Source organism: Astyanax mexicanus, chromosome 9 (assembly GCF_023375975.1).
Source record: "Astyanax mexicanus isolate ESR-SI-001 chromosome 9, AstMex3_surface, whole genome shotgun sequence".
NCBI classification, from domain to species: domain Eukaryota; kingdom Metazoa; phylum Chordata; class Actinopteri; order Characiformes; family Acestrorhamphidae; genus Astyanax; species Astyanax mexicanus.
This window is the reverse complement of record NC_064416.1, coordinates 36,506,952-36,529,843: the sequence shown is the minus strand read 5'-3', so window position 1 is coordinate 36,529,843 and position 22,892 is coordinate 36,506,952. Positions and strand designations below refer to the sequence as shown.

The 22,892-nt window shown below is 38.0% G+C and overlaps 2 protein-coding genes across 2 annotated transcripts; both read left to right on the top strand.

Moving 5' to 3' along the window:
* The first annotated feature begins 229 nt into the window (after positions 1-229).
* On the top strand, positions 230-5,664 carry LOC103044641 (extracellular calcium-sensing receptor-like). Its single transcript, XM_022679817.2, has 6 exons — positions 230-524; positions 916-1,204; positions 1,878-2,693; positions 2,820-3,044; positions 4,367-4,490; positions 4,582-5,664. Exons 1-6 carry the CDS (start codon positions 325-327, stop codon positions 5,481-5,483), a joined length of 2,556 nt encoding a protein of 851 aa, XP_022535538.2. The 5' UTR covers positions 230-324; the 3' UTR covers positions 5,484-5,664.
* A 6,224-nt stretch (positions 5,665-11,888) lies between these two features.
* On the top strand, positions 11,889-22,839 carry LOC111188222 (extracellular calcium-sensing receptor-like). Its single transcript, XM_022679810.2, has 11 exons — positions 11,889-12,088; positions 12,246-12,534; positions 13,559-14,374; positions 14,494-14,789; positions 15,397-15,804; positions 17,672-17,962; positions 18,145-18,445; positions 18,999-19,784; positions 19,998-20,222; positions 20,330-20,453; positions 20,595-22,839. The coding sequence occupies exons 1-11, from the start codon at positions 11,889-11,891 to the stop codon at positions 21,506-21,508; spliced, it is 4,650 nt and encodes a 1,549-aa protein (XP_022535531.2). The 3' UTR covers positions 21,509-22,839.
* Positions 22,840-22,892: the final 53 nt, after the last annotated feature.

Sequence of the window (22,892 nt, the reverse complement as noted above, 5' to 3'; positions counted from 1 at the left end):
CACTGTCTTAAGCCACTTATTAAGCCCAAAATCTTATTATTATTATAGTAATATTAATTTTTTTAAAATCCATGCCTCAGCCTGAACATTGTGAGGATCATAATATAGATTAAGCTGAAATGAAAAAATAACCATAAAAGTAACATTTGCTTTAATACTGCCTGTAATGCATAAAATAAAGAAAATATTAAAACTTCAATGTCTCATTAGATTGTAACTGTGGGTGAAGTCATGTGACACTGGCACATACCGAGATTGAGGGCGGCCTATAAAACATGCCTGGCTGCCCTTTGTCTTCTAACCACAAGGAGTCAGGCACTGAGAATGACTCTGCTTCTCTTGTGGGTCCTGGTTCTCCCTTTTACTAAAGCCTTAGATTCTCAGTGCATCCTGCAGAATGACTTTGAACCAGGCTTCATGACCAGAGGAGACTTCGTCATAGGGGGAATTTTCCCTCTGCACTACAATCAGGAAATGCCAGATCTGGACTGCTCTTATAAACCAGGACAAGTGCAGTGCAATGGGTGAGACTGTATGTCTAAATGCAATTTGTTAGGTGGGGTTTTATCTTAATCTCCTATTAAGCTTTGTTTTAAATTAAATAGTGCATGGTATATAAGATATTTAGTTTTTTCTCTGTGTAAATCTAATCTGTTCTTTGATTCAACAGTTGGGCCTATGCATGTTAATAAGTCACAGTAGATAATGCACTGTATATATTGTAATGTATGTTTCAATCCATGTCTCACCAATATTTGGGGCCAGTTTTAATGATGTTCCTTTACATGGTAAACCTTCAGTTAAAAATGTTGTGTAGTCCAAAACAAGACTTCATTGTCTGGCAAACTGGCCCTTGATGTTAAACATTTGTACTAACTTTGTAATTGCTGTTCTCTCTCTCTCTCTCAACGCAAGGTTTGATCCCAGAGCTTTCCGCTGGGCTATGGCCATGAGACTTGCCGTAGACGAGATTAACAACAGTAGTGAGCTGTTACCCAATCACACATTGGGCTATAAAATATTTGATTCCTGTGCATACCCTCTGACAGGGCAAAGAGCAGCTCTGGCTGTTATGAATGGGCCAAGTGAGGCTGATCGGCCCATGTGTTCTGGTGCTAGCCCTATGCTGGCCATCATTGGTGAATCTGGGTCGGCTCAGTCAATAGTGGTTTCAAGAATATTGCAACCTTTCAGAATCCCAATGGTAAGCATTCTGTGTGGAATCATTTTTTAAATAATGTTTCCTCGTCAAATGTTTTGCATACCCCAGTGACCCTTAATTAATTGCGCATTTGTATGTGTGCATGCGTGTGTGTGGGAGTGAGTGAGAGACAAAGATTGCTGCTTGTATTTAACTGTACATGAAGATTGTGTAAGGATACCAATTAATTAAATATTTAAAAGTTTGGAATAATCTGTTACATGAATACTACTGTTTTTTTTATTAAATGTATAATCAGCACAATGTAGATTGTAATAATATGAACTTTAGGGTAACAAAGAAAATATCAAAATTGGTAATAGATAACTGTAATCTGTCAAAATCTGTACTTCTAGAACTGTTACTTTTAGAATGTTAACATATTATAGACATGTATCTCTAAATCTATGATTGATCATTATTATTGAGAAGTGGTTCCATTTGTTTTATATTCATTTTAAAATAGAATATTAGAATTTTCAGAATACTTCTTAATCTCCAAAAACTGTTACTATTACTGTAGTATGAAAAATGTACACACTTATTTAACTTAATCACTGTTTCTGTATACTTGCTAAATAATAAACCCAGCCATCATAATCCTGCAGTATAAATGGTAAATATGCCCTGCACATTTTATAGTAAAAGGTTTGTGAGATATGTATCTCTATTTCAGATCAGCTACTTCTCATCCTGTGCCTGCCTCAGCAACAGGAGAGACTTCCCCACATTCTTCAGGGTGATCCCCAGTGATGCATACCAAGTAAAAGCCATTGCCAAGCTGCTGATTCATTTCAACTGGACTTGGATTGGAGTGGTGCGAGGGGACCATGCATATGGACGCTCTGCTCTCCAGGACCTGCTGAAGCAGCTGGAGGGTACAGGTGTGTGTGTGGCCTACCAAGAGATGATCCCTTTGCTGTATAACAGCAAGAAGGCAATCGAAATCATCCGAGTGATGAACAGCTCCAGTGCCCGAGTGGTGGTGGTATTCTCGGCTGAGGGAGAACTCACTCCCTTTATGCGGGACTACATGGAACTGAATATAACTGGAATCCAATGGATAGCCAGTGAGGCCTGGGTGACAGCTGCTGTGTTCACTGGAAGGAATTTCTACCCCTACCTTGGTGGTACCATTGGTTTTGGGATAAGGCAAGGCAACATCCCGCGGCTGAAGGAATATCTGATGACGGTGAACCCAGAGAGATACCCTACCAACCCCCTGGTTCTAGAGCTGTGGGAGGCTATTTATGGTTGCACTCCCTTCTCTTCAGGCAGTAGTAGTGAGTTGCCCCTCTGCACTGGGCAGGAGACCATTAAAACACAGCACTCAGCCTATTGGAACACCTCCAGCACTCGCATTACTTACAATGTCTATAAAGGTGTGTATGCCATTGCTCACTCCCTACATAATCTCATTACCTGCCGACCTGGAAGAGGCCCATTCAGTAACTCCACTTGTGCAGACAACACCAAAGTCTTCCCGTGGCAGGTACCAGTTGTCCCATGTAATTTCACAATTAATAATAAGAAATTGGCAGAATTATCATAGAATTTTTTAAACATGAGCATTATACTTGATGTGTGTTCCACTTCTATTTGTTCTTGGGCTTTATAGCTCCAGCATTACCTCCAAGAAGTATCTTTCACTGTCTCAGGAGAGTTGGTGAACTTTGATGCAAAGGGTGACTCGATCCCATCCTATGACCTGATCAACTGGCAGAAGGGCAGAGATGGCAATATCGAGCTGGTCAAAGTGGGCATGTACGATGAAGCTCAGGAGGTCGGGAAAGAGCTGATCATTTATGACATAGCTCTCACATGGCCTGGAGATCAGACTGAGGCAAGCTGCTCTCAGAATGTAGTTCAGTACATGAGATGCCTCCTGTTGAAGTTCTGTAGGGTCAAATGGAGGTAAGTTGGATGGGAGTGGTCAGTCCTCAGACTGGATCAAGCAGCTTCATGTGAGTGAGTGGGAGACCAGATGCGAAACACTGCACACTTTGACACAAGCAGCACACCTGATTTTATTCAAGAAAAGAACTGATTATTCAGATTAGGTACTAAATGGCACCCAAACGAAAATCTGATATTTGGCAATATAAAGATTTCAGGTAAACACACGTGAGAATAAATAGCATAAATAAGTAAAGTCTCTTCAAACAATTTAGTATAGACTTTTTGAAATGAAATATTATAAATATTTAAGCTTTATTAAATATACGTATATGTCCATATTCAAATAAATACGTTTAAATATTTATAATACATCTGTGCAATAGACAGTTCACAGGAGGAAAAGTGTAAAAAGATTTGTTTATTTATTTTGAAGCATTTATAATGTGTATGTTCAGGTCACAGTATTTGACTGGAACACAGTATTTACAAACTACTAGGTTCAAACCCCCCAAAAAAAAATTGAAACAAAATTGATAAGTATCACACATTTTTCGTTTATTGTATCATATATTTATCACATCTTTTTAGTACATATGTGCACTGTAATTTATGTTTTACATATTTTTACATGTGTTTACTAAACTATAACAGAACACTAAAATGTAAAACTTGCGGTAGTATTTGTTTAGTATGTATAATGTAAATTTAATCTCAGTATCTATAATATACTGTAATTTTTTCTATACAATGATAACCTGTAATTATCGCCACAGCTACTTTAGGCATTCTTGCGTTAATTTAAACATTTTACAGTTATGAACGGTAAAATAACACTGTTATTGTCTCAAATTCTTTTTTTTGATCATTTTCAGCCTTTTAAAACATTTATCTAGTACAAATGTACTAAATTGTATTTTGTAGTTTCATTTTGTAAAATTTTTATATTTTGTTAAACAACAACACTGCTGCCCTAAAGATAAACAAAGACGAATAATATAAAAAAAACGTTTCACCATTGTTTTTATGTCTTTAATATTGATCAACAGTGTAGAAAATAAATATTCTGTATACCTTGTGTACATATTTATATTTACCACAATTTGCCTACCAATCATAACTATATTATACATGTATTATACTTTTTATACTTTATATGACAAATGCATATATTGTTTTATATTTTAAATGTATGCTGAATTATTACCACATAAAGAGGCCGTGAACTGATCTTTACTGACCCCTGGTTGTTATGCTTGTTGAAAGCAGGTGCCAGTATCCATTTGCAGTGACAGCTGCACTCCGGGATTCAGGAAGGCTGTCCGTCGTGGGGAGCCTCTGTGCTGCTTTGACTGTATACCATGTGACAGTGGCAAAATTAGTAATCAGACAGGTTGGTGTCAAAATCTTTTTCATTATTTATGCTGCATTACAGATTTTCTATTTCAGCTGATACTGCTGCCTTTTTATTGTTCCCCCCAAAGATTCAATAGACTGTATGGCATGTCCTGAAGATTATTGGTCCAATGCAGATGGAACAACTTGTATCCCCAAGGTTGTTGAGTACCTTTCCCATGATGCAATGGGCGTGACGCTAACTGTGATATCTGTGGTAGGGGCCCTTTTTACGCTAGCTGTCTTTGCAGTCTTTCTCTATCACAGGAACACTCCCATAGTGCGCATCAACAATTCAGAGCTGAGCTTCTTTATCCTGCTCTCTTTGACACTGTGTTTCCTGTGTGCGTTGATCTTTATTGGAGAGCCCACGTCCTGGTCATGCATGCTGCGCCACACTGCTTTCAGCATCACCTTCTCCCTCTGCATCTCCTGCATCCTGGGGAAAACGTTAGTGGTTCTGGCTGCTTTCACAGCCACCCGGCCTGGAAACAATGTGATGAAATGGCTCGGGCCTGTGCAGCAGAGGATCATCATCTTTAGCTGCACTTTAGTCCAGATGATCATCTGTACAGCTTGGCTCATAGCCTCCCCTCCATTCCCATACAGAAACACACAGTACCAACACTCCAAGATCATTCTGGACTGCAGTGTGGGCTCAGATCTGGCTTTCTGGTGTGTGCTAGGGTATATTGGCCTCTTAGCCTGTGTATGCTTTATTTTGGCCTTCCTGGCTCGCAAATTACCTGGGAATTTTAATGAAGCTAAATATATCACCTTTAGCATGTTGATATTTTGTGCAGTGTGGTTGGCTTTTGTGCCAGCCTATGTCAGTTCACCTGGTAAATTCACTACTGCTGTGGAGATATTTGCTATTTTAGCTTCAAGCTTTGGCCTCCTGTTTTGCTTATTTGCTCCAAAGTGTTACATTATTTTACTGAAACCTGAGAAGAATACAAAACAGCATCTAATGGGGAAAGCTGTAAAATAAAAGTTTAATATACTGTTTAGTTTTATTGTATTTTTTAACAAATAGCTTTTATTTGCTTTAATAATTTGTTGATTTTTATTTGTATTATTATCTCATGTATTTAACTGATTTAAATGTATCCATTTTAGGCTGTTTATGAAGCCAATAATGCTGCCATCTAATTTATTAAAAAATATCTTGCCAATTATGCCTGTGTCAGAGACTTCAGTACAATCATTACAGTGTAAAACTACTTCTACACCCTTAAATAAAACATCATCACATATAAAGCTCAAAACTTTTATGACTTTTTATAACTACAAGCTTCAGCCTAGTTCTAGCAAGTAAATCCTGTGCTCATCACTGGTATCTCAACCAATCACCAGCGTCCACCTGTCTTTATAAGACCTCCCCCTACACGCCCTTCTCTATATGCAAGTGCTGTTTTGTTTGCCGCACGGTCGTTTCTGCGGCTTGGCGTTACCTTGCTCTCAGTTCTGCCGTTCTCGCCCGTCCGTTCGTAGTTTCCTGCTAGTAGGATCCCTGTTGATTTGTATTGCTCTCTGTTCTTTTGCTGGCGTTTTGCTTTGTCGCTGCTTTGTCTCGGCTTATACTCGTGTGTTGACTGGGGCTGATTCTATTTTTGTTTCGGCTCATTGTGTCGATTCGCTGCCATCTCTAGCCCAGTGCCGAGCAGCGATGTTCAGTTGCGTGGTGTTTCTGCGTGTTTCGCCGCTCTGCCAGAAGCCTGTGGTTGAGTTTTGTAAGCTTCACTCTAGAGGTCTGATCCGGACTGCTGTTTTAAACCCGCTCCTGCTCGCTCCCGCTTGTTTTAGACCCTTACCGCCCTCTCTCACCTAAAATCGCTTGTTTTAATCTCGCGACTGCCCACCACATAGGCTTTTCTGCCACTCCCGCCCGCAGTCCTGCTATGAATGGAATTATTTAAATTTGGTGCTTGGAATTTAATTCTATACTGTTCCATTTCCTACTGTCCAAACAAATGTTGTCTGTGAAACTGGCCCTTCATATAACCAGAAACTGGAAAGAAAATATGGGTTTAATTCGTTAGTGGTGCGTTTGTGCAGCAACATGAAATAATACAATAAAAAAACCCTTCCTACATATATCATTATCGGGTCAGGTGAATTGGAGATGCCAAAATTGCCCTATCACCCCCAGCTGGCCTTTCAACGTTGAATAAACGTTGAATCAACGTTAAATGTTATGGTTGAATCAACTGTTGATTTTGAAAAGTGAATCAACGTTGATCTAGCAACGTTGTTTCAACGTCGTATGTTCAACCTTTGATAAACCATAGTTCACTAAAATTTGAAAATCCTATGGTTAACAAAGTGTTAACAATAAACTTACATCACTGCAGTAAAGCTAAGTAAAACGAAAGTTACCCACCACTATCAATCTGATTCAACATCTGATCGCAAAAACACTAAAACAGTGAAACTATTAGAACATGATGTTAAATTAAAAGCAGTTATTGCAAATAGAAGTAAAACACTGTTTAATTCCTCCACCCAACTGGTTTTAGAAATTATATGGTGATGAAATGTAAAATGCTGATTCAAAAGGCAGAAGGTTGAGGACATTATGTTGATTCAACCCTAAAATATCAACGTTAGCACAACCATTCAACATTAATGTTGATTCAACGTTGTTTCAATGTAAAATTTCAAATGTTACACCATTGAATTCGTTAATGTATGCATTATTTTCTTGTTATTGCTATTATTATTTTTATTTATTTATTTATTTATTTATCTCCCATCTGTTAAGCATGGACGTCATTGCGTGATTGTTATAATTTCTAGATATTTATTTATTTAAGGAATTTTCTACATCCTGCTCACGCCTGGATTGACTAAACTCGCGCTCCCGCAAATAAAACGCGGGAATTTAGCCCCCTACTTTACTCAGCGCAATTTTTTTTGGTTTATTTGAGGTCCCACTCTCATGCTTCACCTATGGTTCGTGAACCGCTCTTGGGCTTTATTATTGCTAAGCATGTTTTTTTTCTATTATCTGATGATGTAACGTCCTACACACTCTTAATAAGTTTATATAGTGGATATTTTTAATGTAAAAAAATAAACTAAATAAAATAAGGTGATAAGGCCAACGTGGCACTGATATTTTGCGCATTTGCCGATCACGATTTGCTTTCACACGCTGCTGTGCGGATGACGTGCCTCAATGATAAGTATCCGATCCGATCTAACTATAATTGTTATCGCTTTACAGTTACAAGTTTGTGCTGATGTCAGTTTTTTTTTCGTTTTGGGTTTTTTTTCTCCAAGCGCAAAGTCTGCCCTTTATTCTTCTTTTGGTCGTCCCTGAAATTTGTTTTGAAATGAATTTCGTTTCCCCTGTCATATGTTTTCTTTGCAGAATGACTTGATTTCAAGGTGTCCAATAACAAATATTTGAGAAATATCATCCTGTCAGTCGATGATGGTGGAAGGTCTTTTAGTCTCTCATATGTAAATATACTTTTACAACGACGACCAAAATTACAAATAATGTAAATAGAAATACCACAAACGTATGTTAATTTAATGTGACCCATAAATCGATCACTTAGCATACCGCACTGTTTGTGACTGACTGTGTCTTAAATGCTTTATTGGACTCGAGTTCGCGTTGCTGCTCTAATACCCATTGGACTCGTAGTGCGATCGCGGGCCGTGCCGGCGCTTATACTCATGGGCGTGGTAGTGGGGGGAAAAGTGGACCTGACTACCCAGGGCCCGAGTAGGGAGAGGGGCCCATGAAAATCCAGATTTTTATTTTTTCGCTCACGTTCCTTGTGTACTGGCATGGATAGAGGCCCACTGACTTTGAGAGTGTAGCGGGCCCTGAATTTGTTGCTACACCCCTGCTTATACTCAATGGATTACCGGAGACTAGCTATCCGCGCTTCGGAAATTCCTAGTCAAGTCATCCGCGCTTTAAATTTAGAAGCGCTTATACGCGCGATTTTACGGTAAACAGACGCGCAGGCGGAGAGCACGCTGAAAAACACAGAGAAGGGGAGACCGACACGTTTCAGTCGGTTATATTAATTCAGACATACATTAAGCCCAGAAATGAGAAGAAAACGGATTAAAATAACTCACCTCACTGTAGATTTTGTGCAATACATTATCTATTTGATATAATACCATAACAATCCCATCAGGGAGAGAGAAAGAGAGTTTTATATTAATATATTAATATTTTACTGTTTTGTTTATTTTATATAAATTTTATTTTTTTATTCATGCTTAAAATTAAATTTCTCATGATTTTCCCATAATGCCAAAACAGGTCCACTACCATTTGAAAGAATCGGTCCTAGGCTATGACTCCTGCAAGTTTGGGCAAATTTCACTGTAATGTTTATTTTTATATTATTTTTAATGTATATTATTCATGCTTAAAATTGAATTTCTCATGATTTTCCCATAATGCCAAAAGAGGTCCACTACAATTTGAAAGAGTCCATCCTAGGCTGTGACTCCTGCAATTTTGGGCAAATTTTACTGTATTGTTTATTTTATATTAATTTTCTTTTTTTAATTCATATTTACAATGAAATTTCTCATAATTTTCCCATAATGCCATTTGAAAGAGTCTGTCATCGGCTATGACTACTGCAAGTTTGGTTAGATTTTACTGTATTGTTTATTTTATATTAATTTATTTTTTTAAATCCATGCTTTAAATGAAAATTCTCATGATTTTCCCAGGAGTCATAGCCTAGGACAGACGCTTTCAAATGGTAGTGGATCTGTTTTAGCATTATGGGAAAATCATGAAAAAAAATATTTTAAGCATGAATAAAACAAAAATAAATTATTATAAAATAAACAATACAGTAAAATTTGCCCAAACTTACATGAGTCATAGCCTAGGACAGACTCTTTCAAATGGTAGTGGATCTGTTTTGGCATTATGGGAAAATCATGAAAAAAAAAATATTTTAAACATAAATAAAAAAAAATATTGTAAAATAAACAATACAGTGAAATTTGCCCAAACTTGCAGAGGTGATAGCCTATGTTGTACTCTTTCAAATGGTAGTGGACCTCTTTTGGCATTATTGGAAAATCATGAGAAATTTAATTTTAAGCATGAATAAAATAAATAAAATTTATATAAAATAAACAAAACAGTAAAAGATATATATATTAATATAAATCTCTCTCTTTCTCTCTCCCTCTCTGTCTCTCTCTCTCTCTCTCTCTCTCTCTCTCTCTCTCTTAAACACTGATGGGATTGTTATGGTATTATATCAAATAGATAATGTACTGCACAAAATCTACAGTGAGTTATTTTAATCCGTTTTCTTCTCATTTCTGGGCTTAATGTATGTCTGAATTAATATAACCGAGTGAAACGTTTCGATCTCCCCTTCTCTGTGTTTTTCAGCGTGCTCTCCGCCTGCGCGTCTGTTTAACGTAAAATCGCGCGTATACGCGCATCTAAATTTAAAGCGCGGTTGACTTGACTAGAAATTTCCGAAGCGCGGATAGCTTGACTCCGGTAATGGATTCATAGTCCTAATTGCTGCGAATGTGCCCGCTTGAATTTAATGTAATTTTATTGAATTAATAGACTATGTTGCCTATGCTGTGCCCTTTTTAAAATATGCCCACGTTAACAGCGAGCTCTTCGATTTTGCAGCTTGCCCTACACTCGCGGCTTGTGACCATACATGTTGCATAACCTAGTTTTCTGCAATGAAACTGTAGGTTCCATGCTTCCAAATCTAACACGTATTAATGATGTAATGAACATGTTGGCTACATTACCAGACAACTATGGATTTTATTAAAACTAAAGCATGTCATTTAACTACTACTAACTAACTACTACTAGTGACCTTTTTTTAGGTATGCACAGATAATATTTTTTCTTTTTTAATGTGCAGTGGTGTTCATGGTATTTTTCGATGTAGAAATTTAGGAGAAACTATTTCTAAAGCTACATAAGCTTCTCAGCGCACTTCGTTTAGCATCTTTTGCAAACACTCCTGGCGGTTACATTCTAAATTTAATTGCATCATGCATCCATTAAATTTCAGCCATGTCTTAAAGTGCTCTCAGCCTGCAATCAATGCCATGATTGCCATGGACAATTGAGCTCGAAGCCCATGTTATCCTCAATGCACTATTAGGTTCTTAGCCCACGCTGTCATGCATCATTGGGCTAGGAGTTTGCGCTAACTGGTAATTTGTGGCGCTATCAGCAATGCTTGTATTGGCTTTCAAACCATGCTATGCCCTCATAAAATAGGCTAATTATGCGCTGCGCTTCAATTTGTAGACCATATCAAAGTATGCAAACTGAAAACTAAATTAATGGAAGCAATGAATTATAATTTTTTTTTAGAATATGCCACCAGAAAAGTGACTTTCTGGTGGGTAATTAAATCACATTTGGGTGTTGGCTCCGGATGCTGCATACCTGGGGCGACAACGGGGCCTACGCCAAAGACTTAATTTACATAAATTATCTAATACAGTGTTAATACTATCGCAATTAAAGCTGTCAGTATTGCATTCTTGCCTTTGGAGTCTTCCTGGTAGAACTATTATAATGCCCACCTCTAAAGCAGGCCCAGCAGCAAAAATACCTGTTCTCACATAATGCCTCTTTAAAGGTTTTGATAATTGTGAAAATGATGCACATTTAGAGAAAATGGAAAAATAATCAGAAGGAAACATTTATCAAACCGTATTAACAGTACTTTCCATTTTAACAGTATTCAGAGATCAAGATAATATAATAAGAAATGAAAATAAGAATGAATAGAATACTATTCTTACCTATTTTCTATTTTCTCTTTTAAAAAAACAACTTGCATTACCTAAAATTTGAATCATGGGCAACACATTGTCTGCAGGTGATAAATACAAGACAGATGATTCAAACATCTAGTTTGGTTTGACCCAAAACATTTGAGTTAATTCATTTCAATAAGAATATCTCAAAAACAATAAATTAAAAGTTTTTGGAATGGCTAGTCTTACATCAATGCCCACTGAATGCAGCCAGTCTCCATTATACATAGTGGAGGGGAAAATGCTTTGTCACTGTAATGTGAATGTAACGTAAATGACTGTGTGTAGAATAGGATGGTAAAATGTCCAAGGGTGTCTAGAAAGGCACTAAATAATTTCCTCGTTTGCTAAAGATATGCAATATCACTTTCATCTATAGATGCTGTGACTATGATATGAATTAGGTATAAGCATTTTCTAAGTACTGAACACAAAAAAGCACAAGAGCAAATAAAATGTCAAATGGGATGGTAATTCTGGGTTATGTCATGTGACATCGGCACATGCTGACATTGCAGATGACATAAAAGACACACCTTAGTCCCTTCCTTTCCTATCTGCACAGAGTCAGGCACAGTAGACAATGACTCTGCTTCTCCTGTCGATCCTGGTTCTTCCCTTCAACAAAGCTTTGGATCCTCAGTGCATCCTGCAAAATGACTTTAAACCAGGCTTTATGGCTGGTGGAGACTTCATCATAGGGGGAATTTTCCCTCTGCATTTTAATCTGGAAAAGTCAGACCTAGACTTTACTTATAAACCAGGACAATTGCAGTGCAACGGGTGAGACTGTCCAACTAAATATCACATGGATAACTCAAGTAGTGTGCTGGAACCCAATGTCTTATATTCAGTTTAGCCCTAAAATAAATAGTTCAGATTAAACAGATTAGATGCTAAAAAAATGTTTTTACACTTCTGTTCGCTGTTTCAATGCAAGGTTAAATCCCAGAGCTTTGCGCTGGGCTCTGGCCATGAGGCTTGCCATAGATGAGATTAATAACAGTACTGAGCTGTTACCTGATCACATTCTGGGCTATAAAATATTTGACTCCTGCACATACCCTCTCGCTGCACAGAGAGCAGGTCTGGCTGTTTTAAACGGGCCAAGTGAGGCGGATCGGCCCATGTGTTCTGTTGCTAGCCCCATGCTGGCCATCATCGGTGAATCTGGGTCGGCCGAGTCAATAGTGATATCTAGAGTCTTACAGCCTTTCAGAATCCCTATGGTAAGCATTTGACGCTGAGTCATGTAAAATGTACTGTATGTTATTAATGTTTAATTGTCAAACGTTTCACATGTCCTGAGCATTAATTTAGTTCCTGTTTGTGTCTGTATGTGTATCCCTTTTTACCAGCATTTAAATATTTGTAACTGCAAGAATGGTATTGAATGAACAGCCTTCTCAAAATTCAGCACTAAAAGACATATTCTTCCACAATATCGCTGGTCAAACATTTCCGATCACATGTCATGTTATTAATACTGTTTTTCAGTAATAGCTTACACATTGTACATTGTAAATTTTATTAGCAACATAAATAATGGTTTGTTCGCAGTTTGACATATTGTAGTGAAGAAATGACAAGAAAATGGCAAATTAGATGTTGTATAATATGTTACAATGTTATTTTTGCAGCATGCTACAATTTTTCATTACCTATTGAAGAGATGTGATGCCAAACTATTTGTTACTGCATATTTAATATATACATATCCTGATTTTTGTTTTGTGTGTGAAGTCAAGAGTAAAGGTGATACTCTTTACAATGTAGCTCAGTCAGTACAAAGTACAGATACAGTAGCTTGAAAATGGAAAAACTCAATTCTGACGAATAGAATTATAATAGTTCAATTAAAGTGTAGATATCATATGCAATAAAACCATGAAAATAATAACACAATAAAATGTCAAAGAGAAAAAAAAAGTTAATATCGAAAAAGTAAAGAAGTAACTAAAAAATAACAAATACTACAGTAAAATCCTTTAACTAGAATGAGTGTGGTAAGTTTTGTTATTTTTAATATGATTGTATATGGCCAGTAGTTGCTTTATACATAAAAACAAACCATTGTGTTCCCTTACACACAGAAAAATATGAAAAAAAAAAAAAACTTTTAATTTAGTTAATGAATGTATTTCTATATTGCAAAAAAAAAAAAAAAAAACTATAATATCCAGGGCCTTGAAGTTAATTATTTAGTCCCAAAAGTAAAAATCTTATCTAATATTTTATGTATCTCTATTTTAGATCAGCTACTTCTCATCCTGTGCCTGCCTCAGCAACAGGAGAGACTTCCCCACATTCTTCAGGGTGATCCCCAGTGATGCATACCAAGTAAAAGCCATTGCAAAGATGCTGATTCATTTCAACTGGACTTGGATTGGAGTGGTGCGAGGGGACCATGCATATGGACGCTCTGCTCTCCAGGACCTGCTGAAGCAGCTGGAGGGTACAGGTGTGTGTGTGGCCTACCAAGAGATGATCCCCTCCCTGTATAACAAACAGAGGACAATTGAAATCATCCGAGTGATGAACAGCTCCAGTGCACGAGTTGTCGTTGCATTCATTGGGGAGGGGGACCTCACTCATTTCATGCGGGACTTCATGGAACTAAATGTCACTGGAATCCAATGGATAGCCAGTGAGGCCTGGGTGACAGCTGCAGTGTTCACTGGAAGCAATTTCTACCCCTACCTTGGTGGCACCATTGGGTTTGGGATAAGGCAAGGCAACATCCCACGGCTGAAGGAATATCTGATGACAGTGAACCCAGAGAGATACCCTACCAACCCCCTGGTTCTAGAGCTGTGGGAGGCTATTTATGGCTGCACTCCCTTCTCTTCAGGCAGTAGTAGTGAGTTGCCCTTCTGCACTGGGCAGGAGACCATCAAAACGCAGCACTCAGCCTATTGGAACACCTCCAGCACTCGCATTACTTACAATGTCTATAAAGGTGTGTATGCCATTGCTCACTCCCTACATAATCTCATTTCCTGCCGACCTGGAAGAGGCCCATTCAGTAACTCCACTTGTGCAGACAACACCAAAGTCTTCCCATGGCAGGTACCAGTTGTCCCATGTAATTTCACGAAAAATGATAAGAATTAATAGGCAAAACTAGTATTACAGGTGCAATATCATTGGTCTTCTTTGTTCCTATTTTTTGTTCTTTGGTTTTATAGCTCCAGCATTACCTCCAAGAAGTGTCTTTCACTGTCTCAGGAGAGTTGGTGAACTTTGATGCAAAGGGTGACTCGATCCCATCCTATGACCTGATCAACTGGCAGAAGGGCAGAGATGGCAATATCGAGCTGGTCAATGTGGGCTTGTACGATGAAGCTCAGGAGGTCGGGAAAGAGCTGATCATTTATGACATAGCTCTCACATGGCCTGGAGATCAGACTGAGGCAAGCTGCTCTCAGAATGTAGTTCAGTACATGAGATGCCTCCTGTTGAAGTTCTGTAGGGTCAAATGGAGGTAAGTTGGATGGGAGTGGTCAGTCCTCAGACTGGATCAAGCAGCTTCATGTGAGTGAGTGGGAGAAGGGTTTGGTCCCAAAATGCAAATAAATGCATTTTCATTTTTTCTTTTCTAGATGTATTTTTCTAAAAACAATGTAAATAATAATTCTACTTTTTTACATTACCAGATGTTTACTGACCCCTGGCTGCTGTTGTTGTTGTGCAAAACAGGTGCCAGTATCTATTTGCAGTGACAGTTGCACTCCAGGTTTCAGGAAGGCTGTCCGTCGTGGGGAGCCTCTGTGCTGCTTTGACTGTATACCATGTGACAGTGGCAAAATTAGTAATCAGACAGGTTGGTGGCAAGAGTTAAATTATTTTTCAAGCAATTTATCTATTTCCTATTTCAACTGATATTGCTACCCTTTTATTGCTTTCCCCAAAGATTCAATAGACTGTATGGCATGTCCTGAAGATTACTGGTCCAATGCTGATGGAACATCTTGCATTCCCAAGGTTGTTGAATACCTTTCCCATGATGCAATGGGCGTGACATTGATAGTGATTTCTGTAGTAGGGGCCTGTGTTGCATTAGCTGTCTTTGCAGTTTTTCTCTACCACAGGAACACTCCAATAGTGCGCATCAACAACTCAGAGCTGAGCTTCTTTATCCTGATCTCCTTGACACTGTGTTTCCTGTGTGCATTGATCTTTATTGGAGAGCCCACTTCCTGGTCATGCATGCTGCGCCACACTGCTTTCAGCATCACCTTCTCCCTCTGCATCTCCTGCATCCTGGGAAAAACGTTAGTGGTTCTGGCTGCTTTCACAGCCACCCGGCCTGGAAACAATGTGATGAAATGGCTCGGGCCTGTGCAGCAGAGGATCATCATCTTTAGCTGCACTTTAGTCCAGATCATCATCTGTACAGCTTGGCTCATAGCCTCCCCTCCATTCCCGTACAGAAACACACAGTACCAACACTCCAAGATCATTCTGGACTGCAGTGTGGGCTCAGATCTGGCTTTCTGGTGTGTGCTAGGGTATATTGGCCTCTTAGCCTGTCTATGCTTTATTTTGGCCTTTCTGGCTCGCAAATTACCTGGGAATTTTAATGAAGCTAAATATATCACCTTTAGCATGTTGATATTTTGTGCAGTGTGGTTGGCTTTTGTGCCAGCCTATGTCAGTTCACCTGGTAAATTAACTACTGCTGTGGAGATATTTGCTATTTTAGCTTCAAGCTTTGGCCTCCTTTTTTGCTTATTTGCACCAAAGTGTTACATTATTTTACTGAAACCTGAGAAGAATACCAAACAACATCTAATGGGGAAAGAAAAATAATTCTACATAGAATGGGATTGTATCTTAAGGATATCTTTATAAATAAAGTCACTCAAGCATATTATGCAATGCATCATTATTCTACTGGGCTTAAGATGATAGAAGTGTGCTTTGCAATATAATTGCATGTGTAAAGAAGCTATATAATGTTTTATCAATTGTAAATGTTTGGTACTAACAATAATCTACTTACTACCAAATGTGCAAAATATTTGTTCTCATTCAATTATGCCATGCCTGTGGTTTAGATTACAGGCAGTACCATTAATTTGGAGATAGCGATAGGATATACAGCTTCACAAGAACACGTATCCATTTTAAAATTTACACAAGTGCTGAGGGCTAGGATAAACTGGTAAATGTGTGTGAAAACTAATTTGAAACAAAAAAATAATTTAAATTAAGAACATTAAAGACAGGTCTCTTGCTGGGTACTCAGCTTATAGCCTACAATTGCCTCTGCTCCTCCACCACCACCCAGTGGTATTTAATGCCACCTATACACAAATAAATTACACACATGCATCATATATCCTAATATAAATACCTATATGAAAAATGAATTACACTAACTGGGGCCGTTGACTGCCCTTGTTGTGCGCTAACAGCACTACAGAAAACGACCCTGGAACGTAATATATCACAAGGACATGTAATTTTCACGTGTGCGCGTTGTCTAAAACATAAGTAACGATAGAAATTATATTTTTATCAGTCTAGCAAATTTACACCACAGGAAATTTTAAGTAATTAAACAGATGATCTGCACTTATCATTCTCTGCTGTCTAGGGAACTGGAGTTGGATTATTTACTTTTGGCAATCAATCAATCAATAAATACATAAATACATTTCTAAACATTGTAGCATCACACAAGTAAAAAATATATGTAGCTGTAGCTATATGTATTTTTACGCTGTGAATAGTTTGACAACTTTGACCATGTGTTCATGGGAAAAATATGTAAACTACAAAAAATGTGTACCGAAGTCTTGCATTTCTTCTATTAAATATGTTTATTGTACACTTATTCTGACTCAAACATATATACAATATAAAAAAATAAACAATATTGGCATGACATATCCGTTATGTGCAAGACCCCATGTTATGAGAACATGAATAAAATGGCAGCTTTAATTTGAAAGCTGACTTAAATGTACCTAATAAACATGTGTTATGCATCTTATGTGCTATTTACTTATTTCTAATTTTTTATTTATTTTTTGTGCAATAGTAGATTTAACAAATGAAATTTAAAATAAAAAAAATAAGCCAAAAAGCGACCGTCTTTTTCCAACAATTCAACAGTTTGGATTCATGAAATCCAAGCCATATAAATATTATTATTATTATTATTATTATTATTATTATGTTGCCCTTTTTAATGATCATGTAGCAAAAAAAATGCTGCAGTGAAGACATACTTTAAACTAGAGACACACAATATTTTTTTCACTATTGATTGACACTGAATACATAACCACGCCTCCTTATAAACTATTTACACCCCCGGCTGTTTGCAAAGAATCATAACAAGGTGTCTATTTAAAGCACTTTGAGGTTGCTCTCCTGGCCCCTCGAAGTGCCGGGAGCCACTGAGCAGATTATGCAGCTCACTTTAAGTTTGATGCCATTTGTGTCAATGTTGCTGATAACTGGACTCAGACCAGCAACATGTAAAGCTAACCCGGTTAGCTGCAGGTTGTGGGCTGATCCTCAACTGCCTGGTCTTTCCATGAACGGAGATTTTGTGATTGGAGGGATTTTCTCCATCCATTACTATATGAAATCCGAACCGAACACCTACACCAAGCTTCCACTACAACCACAGTGTTCTGGGAGGTCTGTTTGTGTGTACAATAAGTAGACAACAGTTTGCGTTAAAAAGAATTTATATGTTGTGTCAAATAATGTCCTTGCAGGCAAGCTGTGATGGAAATGCACCAGGTAACACTATCTGAACACTTTGTAAAGAAACGTTGAATTTGTAATGTCTGTTTGTTACTTTTTCTCTCTCTAAACAGTATGGACTTCAGAGAATTCCGCTTCGCACGTGCCATGGAGTTCACCATTCACGAGATCAACAACAGAACTGATCTCCTGCCAGGAATCACGTTAGGCTTCCAGATACACGACTCATGCTCTGCCGTGCCGATGGCAATCAAAGTTGCATTTCAGTTTGCTAATGGCTTGGAGTCATCCTTTAATGACTCTGAATCCTGTCCAAAATCTGCAGCTGCGGCTGTACCAGCTCTCGTAGGGGAGTCTGCATCGACACCCTCAATTAGCATGGCCAGAATCCTGGGTCTGTTTGGAATTCCACAGGTGATATTTTTTGCTAGAGTAAAAGGTGTGATAATACGCACCCACTATATGAATCAATCCGGTGTTAAATGTACATTAAAACATGGATGCTAATAAGTAGCCTAAACTTAAGTATTGTTAAATTACATTGATTAATTGTTTTTTTTTTAACAAAAGGATACAGGAAACAGTTTATTAAGCAAATTTGACAATTGAAATTAGGAGAAAAACACTGAATTTTCGTGACTTAAATGTAGCAAATTGATGCAAATGAATTGTGGGCAATTGTGGGTAAGTGGGCCAAATTGCTTTATTTAGGTTCACAAACGTTATTATTCACATATTGATGTGCAAGCAATTTTCCAGGTGTATTTTGTTTGCTCAGATATATTATAACTATTTGTTCTGGAATACGCAGTGGTTTAATTAATTAATACTTTAACATAATGAATTAAGAATATATTTTAAAAAATATTTTTAAATAATCACACGAACTAAACCCTTATGCAAAAACGTGGGAATCCCATCTAAGTAATACACTGTTCTCCCTTTTTCCCCATTTAATGAATAACAGGTCAGCAACTATGCAACCTGCGCGTGTCTGAGTGATAAGCGTCAGTATCCTGCCTTCTTCAGGACGGTACCAAGTGACCAACACCAAGCTGCTGCCTTGGCAAGAATGGTCAAGCACTTTGGTTGGACGTGGATTGGGGCAGTGCGCAGTGATTCAGATTATGGTAATAATGGAATGGCAACGTTTCTAAAAGCTGCGCAGGAGGAGGGTATCTGCGTGGAGTACTCGGAGGCCTATTACCGAACACAACCGCGCAGCAAACTGGAGAGAGTGGCAAACGTTATCCGCAGATCAACAGCTCGGGTAATAGTGGCGTTTCTTGCTTCGGGTGACATGAAGTTCCTGCTGGAAGAACTCGCACGAGATCCACCGCCTCCCCTCCAGTGGATAGGCAGTGAAACTTGGATAATAGAGACCGAATTTCTTAAATTTAACATGTGCTCTGGGGCAGTGGGGTTTGGCATCCCTCAGTCAGTGATTCCAGGTCTTCGGGAGTTTCTTCTAGACCTAACTCCAGCCCAAGCACTGAAATCACATCTACTGACAGAGTTTTGGGAGCGCTCTTTCAGCTGTAGCCTAAAAGGACAGACTGACTATTCAGAGGGCGCGCGGGAATGTGACGGTAGTGAGGACATCCGCGCGCTGCAGAACCCGTACACAGACACGTCGCAACTACGTGTCACTAACATGGTGTATAAAGCCACGTATGCCATAGCGCATGCCATCCACGGTGTAATCTGTAATGATACACAGTGCGACAAGACCACTAAATTCGCCCCTTGGCAGGTATAACTGTGCTTCATTTAAATCTAATTGTATTTACCTTCATAGCACAGTACACAGGTTATATGACTATGCATATTTCTTCTAGTTATGCACATATACCATCATCAAGCATTCAATTATGCGCAAATTGATTAATTGACTAATTGATAAAATGTGTCATTGGACTTTGAGATTTTTGTATGCTAAAATTGTATCTTTTATTGTAACTTGCAGATACTCCAGCAGCTCAAACGTGTGAACTTTACAACAAAGAATGGTTATCGTGTCAATTTCGATTCCAAAGGAGATCCTGCGGCTGCTTATGAACTCATAAACTGGCAGATTAAGAAAGATGGCACAATTGATTTCGTCACAGTGGGCCAATATGACTCATCAAAACCAAGAGGCCAAGAGTTTAGTATAAGCAGATCTATTAGCTGGATGGGGGGACAAACAGAGGTACAGTACACACTCTACATTGAACAAAGCAGATGATCTCCCTTGGGACATACATTTTGATACTTACTTGGAAGAGCTTGCATCTTGAAACATTCTTTTTACTTTAGGTGCCAGTGTCTGTGTGCAGTGAGAGCTGTCCACCTGGGACCAGGAAAGCTGTGCAGAAAGGAAAGCCTATCTGCTGCTATGACTGTATACCTTGTGCAGAAGGAGAGATCAGTAACAGCACAGGTTGTGATTCATATTAATACTAAATGAAAATGCATTCTAGTATTGTGATGTACTAAGGTCTAAAATATGGGGCAAATTACAGATTTTAAAGATATTAAATATTCTGTATATTAAATAGCACTGTTTTTTCTGATCTCTTAGACTCTTTAAATTGTGTACGCTGCCCCCCTGAGTTCTGGCCAAATGTTCAGCGAGACAGCTGCTACCCCAAGCCTGTGGAGTTCCTTTCCTGGGATGACACTCTGAGCATCATCCTGACAGTGTTCTCTGTTGCTGGGGCCTTTGTGGCTGTGTGCATTGGCGCTATCTTCTACAAACACAGAACTTCTCCCATTGTCCGAGCCAACAATTCAGAGTTGAGCTTTCTGCTGCTCTTTTCACTTACTTTGTGTTTCCTCTGTTCACTTACTTTCATTGGTCGACCCTCTGAGTGGTCCTGTATGCTGCGTCACACAGCGTTTGGGATCACCTTCGTCCTCTGCATCTCCTGTGTTCTGGGGAAAACAATAGTGGTGTTAATGGCCTTCAGAGCTACACTTCCAGGAAGTAATGTAATGAAATGGTTTGGGCCTCCACAGCAGAGACTTAGTGTTCTTGCTTTTACCCTCATACAGATTATCATTTGTATTCTGTGGTTAACAATATCCCCTCCATTTCCATTGAAAAATTTTAAACATTACAAGGAAAGAATAATCCTGGAATGTGGGCTGGGTTCTGCAATAGGTTTCTGGGCTGTGCTGGGTTATATAGGACTCTTGGCACTTTTGTGTTTTGTTTTGGCTTTTCTGGCTCGGAAGCTTCCAGATAACTTCAATGAAGCCAAATTCATCACATTCAGCATGCTCATATTCTGTGCTGTCTGGATCACCTTCATCCCAGCTTATGTTAGTTCTCCTGGAAAGTTCACCGTAGCTGTGGAGATATTTGCAATACTTGCTTCAAGCTTTGGTTTAATTATTTGCATTTTTGCTCCCAAATGTTTTGTAATTGTTTTTAGGCCAGAGAAAAATACCAAGAAACATCTTATGGGCAAAGTACCATCTAAGGCTCTTTGAGATATTTACAAAAATATATATTGATAAGGGTTTCTTATCAGAAGGTCTTTTATAACCATTGCAATTCCCTTTTTTCAGTTTTATGATGATCTCTATGTTTTATGTCACAAAATGTAAATCATTGGAATGATTAAAAGGTCACACTGTAAATGAAAAACACAAATTGATTTGAAATAACATTAGATGTTAATGACACAAAACGTTAAAAACCATACAATTACTAAACTAAATAGAACTAGGATTACATAAAAAAAACAGAGCTTTAAATTTGAGCTTTACATTTTTCTGCTAATGTACAGTTTAAAAAAGTAATTTGTATGGAAGCAAAAGGTATGTTTAAAGTATCACTTTCTCACTCATATGTGATAAAAAAAATAATTTATGTAAATTGCAATAAATTAAATTCAACTTCAATTTATATTGAAATTCATTCATTGAAATTAATTAAACTCTAAATTCTGCACAACCCTGACTGACACTCTTTTCAACTTTAGTTTAAAGACAAGACAAGGCAACTATATTTACCATAGTATTGGACACATATGGGATTTGGCCTTTGTCTTTAACCTGTCCTGTCCTTGCAATAAAAACACAATGATAAGTGAACACACAATAACATGGCTAGTGCATGCCTAGCAATGAGCAGCTATTGATGTAACACCGGGGACGCAGTGAGGGTTAGGGGCCTTTATCAAGGGCCTAATAATGACATCTTGCAAAACCCACGTTTCAAACCCACAATCCTTAGTGACCATGAGCTATAACTGCTAAATTGCTAGTCTCCATTGCTTATATCTCACAATGATGATCAATAATACATTTGTTGGCAATAATAAATCTGAGCATGTGCGTTTATAAAATCTTAATATAATTCATATATGAGGAGACTTAAATGGCCTTTGAGAAACACTTCAAAAAATACATTGTTAAAGTTCATTAATCAAATATCATTCTTAAAGGGGTACCAGGTGTGATTCTAGAATATTCTTACCAATTTATAACTTACTAAGCACTTATTGAAGTTCACGTGCAGTTCTATCTCAAAACCAGTAGATGTCACTAATAGCCACTTTCGTTAAAAACTCTGACGTGCTAATTCTATGGAAGGCAAAAAAAAATTGCATCAGATACATTATACTACTAGCAACATAAATATATTATATACCACCCATGTCAAACGATGTCTAATTTTAGAACGTATTTTAGTCAGATATTTTTATAAAATGACTACTCCATTTTTGTGGTACACTACTCTACTGTGTAGTGACTTTGCATAACTGACCTTCATTAAACAGTCACCAGAATAAAAACATTTCTTTTGCTTGCCTTGACTGCCAGTGGTTTTCAAATGAACATTCAAGAAAGCTTGATCTGAGAACTGATT

Bases quoted from the DNA above. Each gene is read 5' to 3' on its own strand.
- LOC103044641 (XM_022679817.2), top strand. From the start codon at position 325: ATGACTCTGCTTCTCTTGTGGGTCCTGGTTCTCCCTTTTACTAAAGCC. The intron at 1,205-1,877 runs GTAAGCATTCTG...TCTCTATTTCAG, and splicing joins AACCTTTCAGAATCCCAATG to ATCAGCTACTTCTCATCCTG. The intron at 3,045-4,366 runs GCAAGCTGCTCT...TGTTGAAAGCAG, and splicing joins GGCCTGGAGATCAGACTGAG to GTGCCAGTATCCATTTGCAG.
- LOC111188222 (XM_022679810.2), top strand. From the start codon at position 11,889: ATGACTCTGCTTCTCCTGTCGATCCTGGTTCTTCCCTTCAACAAAGCT. The intron at 15,805-17,671 runs GTGTGTGCTAGG...GTCTATTTAAAG, and splicing joins GGCTCAGATCTGGCTTTCTG to CACTTTGAGGTTGCTCTCCT. The intron at 20,223-20,329 runs GTACAGTACACA...TTTTTACTTTAG, and splicing joins GGATGGGGGGACAAACAGAG to GTGCCAGTGTCTGTGTGCAG.